The sequence below is a fragment of the Primulina eburnea genome, chromosome 16 (assembly GCF_022965805.1).
Source record: "Primulina eburnea isolate SZY01 chromosome 16, ASM2296580v1, whole genome shotgun sequence".
Taxonomy (NCBI): domain Eukaryota; kingdom Viridiplantae; phylum Streptophyta; class Magnoliopsida; order Lamiales; family Gesneriaceae; genus Primulina; species Primulina eburnea.
This window is the reverse complement of record NC_133116.1, coordinates 6404553-6417301: the sequence shown is the minus strand read 5'-3', so window position 1 is coordinate 6417301 and position 12749 is coordinate 6404553. Positions and strand designations below refer to the sequence as shown.

General features: G+C 32.7%; 1 protein-coding gene across 1 annotated transcript; it reads right to left on the bottom strand.

Annotated features, from left to right (window-relative positions):
* Positions 1–10475: 10475 nt before the first annotated feature.
* Positions 10476–11751, bottom strand: LOC140816452 (uncharacterized). The gene is made up of 3 exons (XM_073175726.1): positions 11365–11751; positions 11120–11259; positions 10476–10772 (listed from the first exon to the last, which is right to left on the bottom strand). The coding sequence occupies exons 1-3, from the start codon at positions 11630–11632 to the stop codon at positions 10656–10658; spliced, it is 525 nt and encodes a 174-aa protein (XP_073031827.1). The 5' UTR covers positions 11633–11751; the 3' UTR covers positions 10476–10655.
* Between the last annotated feature and the right edge of the window lie 998 nt (positions 11752–12749).

Below are 12749 nucleotides of genomic sequence, written 5' to 3'. Positions count from 1 at the left end.
TTTTTTTTTCTGGGTGATCATCGCAGGCACGTGTGACGGATACACGTGCATGGCATTCTTTTTATTAATTTTATGGCTTAAAGTTTGGCCTAACTATACGAAGGGTCTTTGGGGCCTTTTCTTAAATTTTGTTTATGGGTGTTGTATTAATTTTTGATGCAATAAAAATCAGACTTTGTATGAATGAATATAATAATTTAATATTTATAACCATGTTCTGAGATTTCTTATTGACTTTAACATCCCCCCCTTCCCCGACCATCGTCCTGGTTATCAGGGACCTGGTTTGCATGTGATTGACAATGAAGATTTTGTAGCTTTGCCATTTGTTTTATTTCTATGTATAAAAAAAGTGTTTAAAGAAGAAAGAGATGGAAATCTTGCGAAGGAGCAGCGATGGCTTCATTGCATGTGAATGGACAGGGTGGGTTGGTCCCTCTACCAATAAATCAATTAAAAGACCGATCTATGATAAATGGATTACCAACCAATAAATCAATTAAAAGACCGATCTATGATAAATGGATTGGCCCATTTCCGACCCGACCCAGTTCATGTCGTCTCCCTGTTATTTTCAGACATCTGTGTGTACCCATTTTAGTTTTTTAAATATATATTTACAACTTTCAAAACGAAATAAATTACTAAGGGAAAAGCTTTCAATATTCTTCCCGAATCTTCAGGAGGGGATTGGTGGGGACAAACTGGCACGATCGAGAAAATATTTTAATTTTAATTTTAAATTCAATAAAACTGGAAAACCAATGAAATTATCGAGTATGTCTTTTTGTAATGTATATGTTTTACTTCTTATTTGCATCAATCTCCATCTACAAACAACCCCCACCCCCCCAAAAAAAAAAAAAACCCAACCAAAAATTGAAAAACCAAACGTTCGAAGCCTCCATAATTGGTACAGTCCGGTTTGTCCATACACTACAACCTCAGAACCATGGGTCCAGTTTATGTTGGTCACTTATATTCTCGCTTGCAATTGCACTGTGTAGTTAATTTGGAAACTTCAAATAGCATTTGCGTTATTTGAAATATTATGGTTCTCCGGCTCAAATTCTTTCATTCAACTCGAATCATTTCTCCCCATTAATGCAACCTAATTTATGTGAAAGAGTTTGATTTGATAAAGGATTATAAATGAAATCTATTTGAATGCAATTGAAATCTATCACAATTGTTAATATACGTATCTATTATCTATTGTTTCTATTATTTGTCTGTTAAAAATCTCTCTAATAGAGACAAAAAAATTGGTCTGTTTTTTGATTTCTCAATTTTACCCTTATTTTATATCACAATTACATTTTTTTTATTTTTTAATTTCAAAAAACAATATTTCTAAAAAAAAATTACAACTATTCAACTAGCACTTTAGTCCATCGATAATTTGTCAAGTTTCACTTTAGTCTATAGATAATTATAAAAAAAAACTGTACACACGTACCGCGTATGCAGAGTAGCTACTTTAGATTAAACGACATTTGACTACTGGATTTACAACTTACCTAAATTTAGTGGTTTAAACTACTGGATTTAGAACTTACCTAAATTTAATTTATCAAACAAATCACATAATTTTGGAACCATGAACTTCAAATTCGCGATTTCAAGTTCCTCAATCTAAGCAAACTTCAAAATTGACTGCATTACACTATATTAAATATTCATCTTGTATATAAAATTAGATGCATAAATATCCGTTGATTCTAATTAGGGATGTCAATGGGTCCAGGTTTTACCCAGACCCGCAATGAACCTCCCGTCTGGGTCGGGTTTGAACATACTAAATGGTTCATGGGACGGGTCTTGGGTCTAATTTTCATACACGTCTGGGTATGTGGCGGGTCATGGGTCCTATAATATCGTTCCATATATGTGAATATAAATACTCAAGGGTTTTAGTTTTATTAATTTTCATTTTTTTAGCAGCTCATCTCAAGGCTCAACTATAGACATCTCTGATTCTCCCACATACTCTCACTTTCATTTATTCAGCCACCATCAGCTGGCAGCACCGCGGCCATCTGACCACCACTGATCACCGAGTGAGTATGTACTAAAAACTTGATTTATTAGTCAATCCATTACGTAATGTTTTTCACTTTGGAGTTGTATAAGAATCAATTGGATTTAGTGAGATGTTCTCCATTGGGATTTGATTACAATATAACCAACGGATTCGAGTCGATTTTGGAAGAAGGATTAAATTCTCGGTGGTGGCGATTTTGGAGCTGGAGGCTTGTATGTATTTATATGAAAATACGAATGATATTTGATGTTTAAACTACAGTTTTATTTTTTCAATGTACTTAAATTCTCTCTTTAATTTTGTAGGTAATTCTTCAAGTAATTTACCAACTTGTCCCACTATTCTTGACGAAGAGGAAGATGATCATGAAGAATGTGTCTGAAATATAGCTTAATCGCTGATTTTATATTGATATGTTTAAGTTATGTTATGATTTATTGTTGGGGATGTCAAGCCTTTTTTTTGGAGAGCTAGTAACTCTTTTTTATGTAATTCATTATGTCGTGAAAATACTTTATTTGTTATTATTAAGTGTGGTCAAAGACATGAATTATTTTTCTATTGTGTTGTATTTAGAGGCTTGTTTGTTTTATAATTCAGTCATGTGTTAAGAAGATTATTGTTTTCATTTTAAAAAAATTCGGGTTTCACGGGTCTTGCATGTCTACCCAGCCCCATTTCATATTCGGGGTGGGGCGGGTCCGAAGAATATTTAACCGGGTGAGACGGATAATGGGTCAAAGGTTTTTTATGGGGCCGGTCTTGGGTTTACCCATACCCGCCCATACCCACCCCATTGACATCTCTAATTCTAATTGGCAACGATTTGAACACATAAAAAAATAGAGTTATTAAACATCAGTGTATTATTAGCTATACGATTATATTACCTAAAATAAAAAAATGTATGTGCAGTAATAAACCACAAATTATGATTAGTAAAATTGAAATACACCTAGAAGAAAGGCCAAGAATCCCCAACATATAATGTTCTGACCTTTTAATTTCGTTAAGGCAAAATTTGTGTGAGACGGTCTCACGGGTCGTATTTGTGAGACGGATCTCTTATTTGGGTCACCTATGAAAAAATATTAATTTTTATGCTAAGAGTATTACTTTTTATTGTGAATATGGGTAGGGTTTTCCCGTCTCACGAATTATGACCCGTGAGACGGTCTCACATGAGACTCACTCTTTAGTTAAAGAGAATGTCACTTGCAAGACGATCTCAATTATCTGCATATGTGAGATAGATCTACTTAATTCATATATCTAATTAAAATTATTATTTTTGAAATAAAAAAATAATATTTTTGAATGAATCGGGTCGATTTGAATATCTATCTATTGAAATCGATTCATAAGATCATTTCTCGTCTGAGTTTTTGTATCAGTTAAAACCAAATATAACATGGCTGGTGTCCTTGTAATGTATTGTCTGTCTGTCAAGCGAAACATGTGGTGCAATTTGAAACAGTACTTTCCCCATCCATGCTGTATTTTAAATCTATCCTTAAAAAACCGAGTGTACTCGGGACGAATCATTAAGGAATTTGCCACTCATTTGTCCCCGGTAATTTGTTATATTGTTTATCAACAGCTGGGTAATTTAGTGGTCCGAATTGTTTAAAAAAAAGTTCAAATAAATAAATTATGAGTAGGTCTATTGTGAGACGATCCTACGAATCTTTATCTATGAGACGGGTCAATCCTACTGATATTGACAATAAAAAACAATGGGTGAGTCTCATGTGAGACCGTTTCACGGATACTAATCTGTGAGACGGGTCAACCCTACCCATATTCACAATAAAAAGTAATACTCTAAACATAAAAAATTATACATTTTCATGGATGACCCAAATAAAAAATCCGTCTCACAAATTCGACCCGTGAGACCGTCTCACACAAGTTTTTGTCAAAAACAATACTCTTAGCATAAAAAGTAATAATTTTTCATTGATGACCCAAATAAGAGATACGTCTCAAAAATACGATTCGTGAAACCGTCTCATACAAATTTTTACCATAAATTATCTAATCCTTGAAACGCACTCGATCTACCACAATGGGAAATTTTGAAAATTGAAAAAAAATAAATAAAAAATTCAAAAGGGGACCATTTAATTGATAATAATTCAGAATTACAAGTTGGGGAGATTTTGGTAATCGGGTTGATATAGACAAGTCCTTTTGAGATTGTACCACATTTTACTGTGACAGTTAGAAATCCTTCTCAGTTCCATTTTCGATTAAGAAGATTAAATTACAACTCTATGATGCATGAATGATATTCCTATCATAAAGTCATAATTCAGTAAAAGTATTGAATTATTACAAGTCATATATATTTTCTTGAAAAGGACCTCTACACTTTTGGATAACTTGAACAATTTGTTACATGTGGATTGAATGATTCATGTTCAAGCACGTATTTGAAGTAAATGTTTGAATTTGAAATTTATGACAAATGATATAAAATTTTTGTATATCAAATGAATTTATCCAAACGAACTAAGATTTCAAATCCATCGATCTAAAAATAGTTTTATTTAAGTTTTGTTCGAACCATTGCTCAAAACAGTATAATATGACGTCCACAATTTTTCTATTAACCGATATATATATCATCAATTTAAGTTGCGCTTATGTTGATGTTCTTGTTCAAACAATGTAGCTTCGCGATGATCAATCGTTGCGTATCTTGTATTTTTTTTCCTTTCATGTTGTTGCATTGTAAGCGAGTGACCATGTTATAATCTGTAAAACAATACAGTTTCTTCTATAAGAAGATATATATTTCATCGCAAAATGAGCCACAATCCTCCTTAAATCTCAAATTTCTTCTTTTAATGTTAGCTTTCATTTTACATTATATCAAAGAATTCACTTCTAAATGACATTCTTAATCTCTATATTTTTTTTTCGATTTGTGTTGTTTAGCTTGACTGTGATGCATTTGTCCCACATCTTAAAAATGAAATATTTAAAATGAGTTTATAATAGCTTACAACGGACTTCTATAACAACTTCGGTTAATCATTTTCGTAAAACGATTACGAATACGAAGTTCTTGCTATAAGAACCTGTTGTGCAGTCACGCAGTCGCGAGCTCGGAATCGAGACGTGACATTGACAACCTTTACTACATGAACGAGAAAAAAAATTATTAGGTCAACAGTTAAAAGACAAAAATATTTAGATTATTGTATTTATTCAAATGAACACAAGTTTATGTTCGAAATGTATTATTTATAAATAAATAGGGGGGAAATTATTGGAGAAGGCCGTAATTATATAAAATAGCCGCCATGAAGACTCGGATTATACCAAATAGAAGCTTTAAATGTTAATTAAAACGCAAAGGGATAGGCACTTAAGGCTATCTTGATTCATGACAATTCATTATTAATTTATTAGAACATTGTAATTATGTTGACAAAGACAAAACTGAGAGAGAAATAAAATGGCCCACTTTTTTTAAAATAATAAAAAAAATTGGTGAAATTTTTGAATAAAGACTTTCCTTCATTTACTGCATTGTCTAGATTATTAAAAACGAATCTATCTACAGAAATTAAAAGTGGGCACGAACAATCAATCATTCGATTGATTTACCTCTCACATGTAGGGGCAGTATCCTAGGATAGAATTAAGGACCCAAATTTAACCACACATACATAAGGTCCACTAATTTTTTTAAAATCACATATGTGTGAATCTTATCCATCCAAACCATGTGAGGGCACCTGCTATCCAATCATTCATTCTCAAATATTAATCTTTAAATTCCATATATACTTCAATAAAAATTTATTTTTTTTCCAAAAATAATTAAAGGGGGGGATACATTCGTATCAAGAAACAACCACCTCAATCAATTTTCTAATCATGCACACATATTCTTTGAATTAACACAAACTAATTAGTACATCTAATTTTCACAAAAATATAGATTTTTTTTTATTTACTAATATTCATCTTTTTAGTGACCCATGATTTGATTACAGTGGTGCTGATGAAAATTGGTTCCGGAGATTACAATTATTTTTTTTTAAAAAAAATCCACTATTTTTCGGAGTGTGCACGAAATATTTCGAAATAATATACTTTTACCAACAAAAAAAAAAAGAATCTCTTTTATATAAAAAAAAATAAGAGTATAAAAAATTAAGCTTAAATCCGTCCCAACCTTTCTTATTTTTTTTTTTCGATTTTATAATTTGTTAGCAATCGATCAACGTGTGAAATTGATGCCCTATACTTTGCTTATATTTGCAATAAACAAGAAATACGAATTTCAAAGCAAACTTAAAAGATTCTACAACATGAAAAGCCCAAAAAGAAAGTAGCATGAACAGTAAGATATATGGCGACAAAGATTTTGTACATGCCACACGTGAATTTTTATATACACAAAATGCCTTGTTGAAACAAAATCCAAAGCAATTCCCCCTAGAAGCCAAAAATACTTTAAAATTTTTTGACTCGCCGAATAAAAGCTAAAGGTTTGGAGGGGCATACGGGAGCGTTCGTTGCTCAAGTCCCTCTCCTCTTTTACCACAATCACAACTTTACTAGACCCTATCGTGTGAAGGCCACCCTAAAATTCAACTTTTGATCTTAATTATTCTTTGTGTTGAGCACAACGTGGGGTTTGCCTCATCATATATGCATCGCATGTATCATGACGTATCGCTGTAGTTGTTCTGTTTTCGGAATAATTCGAAGGTCTTGAAGGTTGATCTGACTTTGCGAGATCTGCTAGCTTAAGGGTTACGATTATTTCCTCATGTTTTGGTGTTTACTATTAAGATTGTTACTTGGACCTAACTCAAACACACACCATCACGCTCAAGAATGAACATTTGGAGCGAAGTTTACAAATGATCCAATTATGGACAGAACATGTGACTCAACTATGGGCAGTCCAACACATAACGGTGGAACTTGAGCTCTGATACCATGTTAAGATTGTACCTTGGACCTAACTCACCCCCAAAAGCTAGTTCAAGGGGTGAGGATTGTCCAAAACCATATATACAACTTCTAGGTGATGAAATCGGGATGTTATACAAGAGCACGTGAATATTTTATGATAAATTTAAGTGGCGGATTATCCACAAAACTATTAAATATGGGTAGGTTGTATGAGAAGAATAAAATAAAAAGGAGAAAAACTAGTTTTTATTATGTTTGTAACAAAAGAATAATCTCATTGGATTCCAAATGGGAAGCATCAAAAGTAGCTGAAAAAAGACAGTGGCAAGGGCAAGAGGGATTGTTCTGGTTGTATATATATATGGAGGGGAGCGTCTCACGTTATATATTCTTTATTGCTTTTGTGCATATGATGCTTCCTGAACTGGACCTCCATTTCTTTTCCAATAAGTAGAGACAAAAGGGTCATCCCTATAATCATCAACATATTTCTGATCATATATATCACAATATTTGATATGTTTTCCGCTAATTAATTGTGTATGTATATAAAGTTGAGATGACACTCACTTATTGAACATGATGAAGCATATCAAAATTGTGTATAGTGAGTGACACATCAGCGGTCGAAATGGAAAGGAGTACGGTTGGTGGACATCATATCAAAATTATATATTTATTCGCGATAGTATAAAACCACGACAACACTCGTATAAAATATCTGTCGATCGTAATGATCTATTTATTTTTTTCTTGTCTTGATCAAGAAGTTATGAAGAAACTTTTAGGGTTTATTTTTAAGTCCGAAAATCGGAATCTTGTGAGGTTTTTTTTTTTTTTTCCTCGATAGTAAGTAGGTATAGGGTTAATTAGTAGATTGAGACAAGTTGCTTAATAATTTTAAATAAAAAATATGGTGTTTGTCTTTTGACATCAAGATTTGATATCAGCCTAATTTTCACCAACTTTATCCGCAAAGAAAATGTATAAAGTAAGAGTGATCATACCAAGAACACGCGACTCCTTTTGTTCTGATAAAATTCTTCAGTTTGTATAGGTAAAGTTTAACTCGAAGAAAATCAATCAACGTAATGAAATAGTATTAGTGACGGGGAATTAATTAGTGATTTCACATCAAATTTGCTAATGTTTTCTAGTTAAAAAAGATGAAATTGGTGAAAGAAAATTTGCGCTATTCAAGCACATGACCACAACAACCTTGTAGTTGACAAAAACTTCTGTGAAATGATCTCCAGGGTAATATTTTATGAGACAGATTTTTTATTTGTGTCATCAATGAAAACATATTACTTTTTATTGTGAATATCGGTAGGGTTGACTCGTCTCACAGATAAAGATTCGTGAGACCGTTTCGCAAGAAACATACACCTTCTAGTTTTGGGTTTTCTTGGGATCATAAGATTTGAATACTTATTTTATTTGTATCTAATTGGAAAGTAACCGGAATAGTGCACAAAAGAGTTTACTTTAATAATCTCTTGTATTTGCAAATATTTGAATTGGTCATACAACTTTTCTTGTCAAAATCATTTTTTTTTGCCTTCTTGGTATTCTCAAAAGGCATTATATTTTAACGAATTGCAGGACCATGTAAACTCATTTAGCAGCTAAACCAGACCAACTTTTTTTCTTTTAATCAATCGATAGTTTGACATTTGAATATTTAAGCACGTTGAGATCATTGATGGGTCGAAAATTTTGACGACGAGAGACGTCTTATGGCAAAAACTTTCACGTGATACTGAAATTAGAAGCCAAGTTTTTATTTGATTTCTTGTCATCCTATTCTTTTTCTCCTTTTAATTTGGAAACATGGTATTTTGGTCAGTTTCAGCACAAATCTCGAGCCTCGTCGACAAAAAAAGTTGAGGCCCGAGATTCAATTGGTCTGGCCCAATCAGGTTATTGTTTGATGGGCTAAATGGATTCTGATTTGGATTGGCCCGTCTACTAAGCGCACATAGGCCGAGTGATTTAGTTTTTGGGTACGAAATTTGGCAGATAGGCCTTTTTATTTGATACTTCCATATTAATTAAATTCTGAGTCCAAGTCAGTACGGTCCAACATACAATTGGCCCACGACGAAGGCCCTATACAAAAGATTGTATTATACGATATCAGGGGGTGTATTTTGCTGGTGAGTACGATTTGATAAATAACAATACATGGTAGTGTAATTAGCTCTTTTTAAGTCAAATTATTACCAAAATAAAAATATCGAGGAAAAAAAAACACTATTTTCTCTCGAGTGTCGAGTAAGAAACTTGATCATTGATCCGGCGTATAAAATTAGGGTTCGGGTATTACTCTGATCAGGTCGGGTTGGGTATACCTGATGCCCACCCCTAGCCCTCATTATAAATTAAATGATTATAATCACTATTTCAAATATTTGGAATTTATGTTAGATTCATATAAAAAAAATTAACAATTTATGTCAATCTACTTGCATCGTAGCTGGAATTCAACCATGATTATGTACGCTGGCTCATTTCTTCAAAAAAAATCCATATTTTTCATTTAAACCTAACATCATAAAAAAATCCGCCTAGGATTTATCTTATTTGGTTTTGGGGCAATCTATGTTAGAATAATTTATAATTTCCCAACAATCTGGATCGCTAAAATCGTGTTTAGACTGATGTATTTCAAATATATTTATTTCAAATATATTCAAATGCATTTTTATATTTTAGAGAAGTAACACCATGAATTCCAAATCTAACTTTTACATGTTTTATACTGTTTCATGTTAATTATGATATATTTCAAGTTCACTCAACGATAAGGCACTTGAATTATATTTTACTTAGTGTAACTAATGTGTAAATACTCAATCTTGTAATTGATAATAAACTAATATCATGTGTGCAATTCTTATAAGTTGTAAGATTGTGTATGTAATTATTGAGATGACGATTATTGATAAGCAAAATTTCTTCTTTATTAGAAAATCATTGATCGAAACAATGTGTTATATTTGTTAAATTTTAATTTATGTTCTTATCGGTAACTATAAAACGCTCGTTATTGCATGTTATATTCATGAGAATGATTAATTAATTAAGAGTAGGTCTCTTGTGAGACGGTCTCACAAATCTTTATCAGTGAGACGGTCTCACAAATCTTTATCAGTGAGAACGGTCAACCCTACTGATATTCACAATTAAAAAATAATATTCTTAGCATAAAAAGTAATACTTTTTTTATTGATGACCCAAATAAAATATTCGACCCACGAAATTAATCAGTGAAACCGTCTCACAAGAGTTGTTATGATTAATTAATTATCTTCGGATGATATAAAAATATATATAACAAATATCTTCTCATGGCGTCATTCGCTGCTAGAGTTTCGTTATCTTGGCCCTAAAACGATATCGATCAGGATTCATAAATGATATGGAAAGCGATTCGTTTTTTGCCAAATATCTTTATTTACCAAGTTACCTTCAATTATTCAAGAACTTAAGGTAAAATGTGATGAAATTATTTACCGAAACTTCACCCGTCATTTCTGCATTAAGAAAATAGTCTATTTTTGCTACCATATTCTACTAACTTATACAAAGACATTACTACACAAACAATATTTTGTAGTTGATGGCGTGCAGAAACTTTCTGATCACCGTATTCCATTACTGATCATCAGCTCGTAGACTCCGAAATGCTTTGCAAAGATGGCCGCCACGATTTGGACCGTCCGGTGGTGGAATTTGTCGGTCCCGTCCTCTGGCGGTGCCTGTACGATCTTTTGCCTTGAATCTGATTTTATATATTTGGCTTTCATTAGTTTCTTTCAAAGACAACAATATGGATTTGAGTTGTTGATTTCAGAACAATATTTGATTCAAATAATAGCTTGGAATTTAAATATTTGAATTCAAGGGACGTTATATAATATTTAGTCATACATTTAGTTCAAAGTGTACGTGTGCTGCTGCTGCTCGCATTGTCAGTTTGTAGGCCACAAATGCTGACACGACAATTCTAGTACAGGGCATGAGTAGGAAGTATATTGCGAACTTTTGTGATTTTTTGCCTCAAAAAAAAAAAGATTTTGCGATTTCATAAACCAAAATTAATTAAGAACCAAGATAACAAAGAATTACCCGATGAACATTCTTCTCCAGTCCCGAGTTTTCTGCCAGAATTTCAGAACCGGTGCTCTCTATCAGCATGTTTTCACCCGAATCCAACTGGTTTCTCTTCATCTTTGCATGTTTCTTTGCTCTAAGCACTTTCATAACCTCTGCAACAAATCACCAAGAAAAATGAATCCCATCTCAAAAATTGTTGTCCGAATCTCACCTTTGTCAAAATGTAGCTCAAACTAGCTATTTCTTCGAAAACTGACCTTGAGTAGTGACAAGGCGATAAGCCCGGCCAAGAACCAGAGTATCACTCTGCCGGAGAAGCTTCACTCGAGTGAACCTCACGGTCCTGACCTCGTCACCGGTATTCTCGTCTCCGGAGGCCGGCAACGGAATTATCAGAGATACATAATGTCCCGGATTCATTTTCATCACCTCATTTGCGGTGATCGGCCAATACATCCTCTCAAGCTTTCCATCGGGATGCTGTATCACTAGTGCTGCTGCATCAACTGCTTGGCAATTTCCCATCTTTAATTTTCTTCTTCTCTTTTTTCCCCTGATAATTGAATTATTTAGTCCTTAAATGAGAGATTCAATGATGTTTGTGAAGAAAATGGAGATAGATAAGAGGAGATTTACAAGAAAGAAAGTAGACGAGTTAGCCAATGGTCCCTTTCTATAGGAGTACCCACAACCATGCAGTAAAATATAGTGGGTAAAATTGTATAAATAAATAAATAATAATAATTTCTCATTTTAAATATGCCTGATAACAACATTATTTGGCTAATAATTTTGTAGTGGTTTATATATAGTTTGTATGTATACATGGAACATTCAAAAATTATAATTTTCAAATTAGTCTAGAAAATATTAATTATTATGAGTATTACAAAAGTATACACATTTTTTCTTTTCCTCCTTTATAGCATAATCTTTTTTTTAATAAAGTTTTTTGGTACTATAAAATAATGAATAGAGGAAGTTAAAGTGAAATTACAATTTTGATAGTATAAGTTAACTATTTTCTATTGTCAACCTTTTCATTCTTCAAGTTTTAGTTTTAGTCCGTTGAATTAATGATGATCAACATCACGCTTTTTTCACCAGAGACCTATGGGCTATATGGTATTAGACATGCAAGCAATGTCCGGTGTCAGGTCAGCGATTTCATATGACACATCATCAAATTTCGGTATCACGTCTGCACTATAGTAAAAATAAGATTAAAAACAAAATTAAATATCAACTTACAAGATTAAATATGTGAACTTACGTAAGGTCGATCCACTTGATCCGGCACAAGACCAAGTTCAAAATCGATTTTTTTTATGAATTTTCTATAAACACGTGGCAATCTCTTATTTGAGTTTATTTTAGTAAATTGTGTCTTTTTTTAATATCAAAATTGTTGGGTTGTCGGTTCGGATGTTTCGAGTATCGTATAATGTTTACAAGACATCATCAAATATTTGATGTTAAGATTAACAATATATGTACAAATCATTCCACTTTTTTTAGCCGGCATTTTATTGCTGAAATTCTGGTGGCAGTGCCACGTGGCTTGCCATAAAAAAGCTACGATCTTGGAGGGTTGTGTTGTCACTGTCATTAGTGCGAGAACCCAAATTTGTGAACATATAAT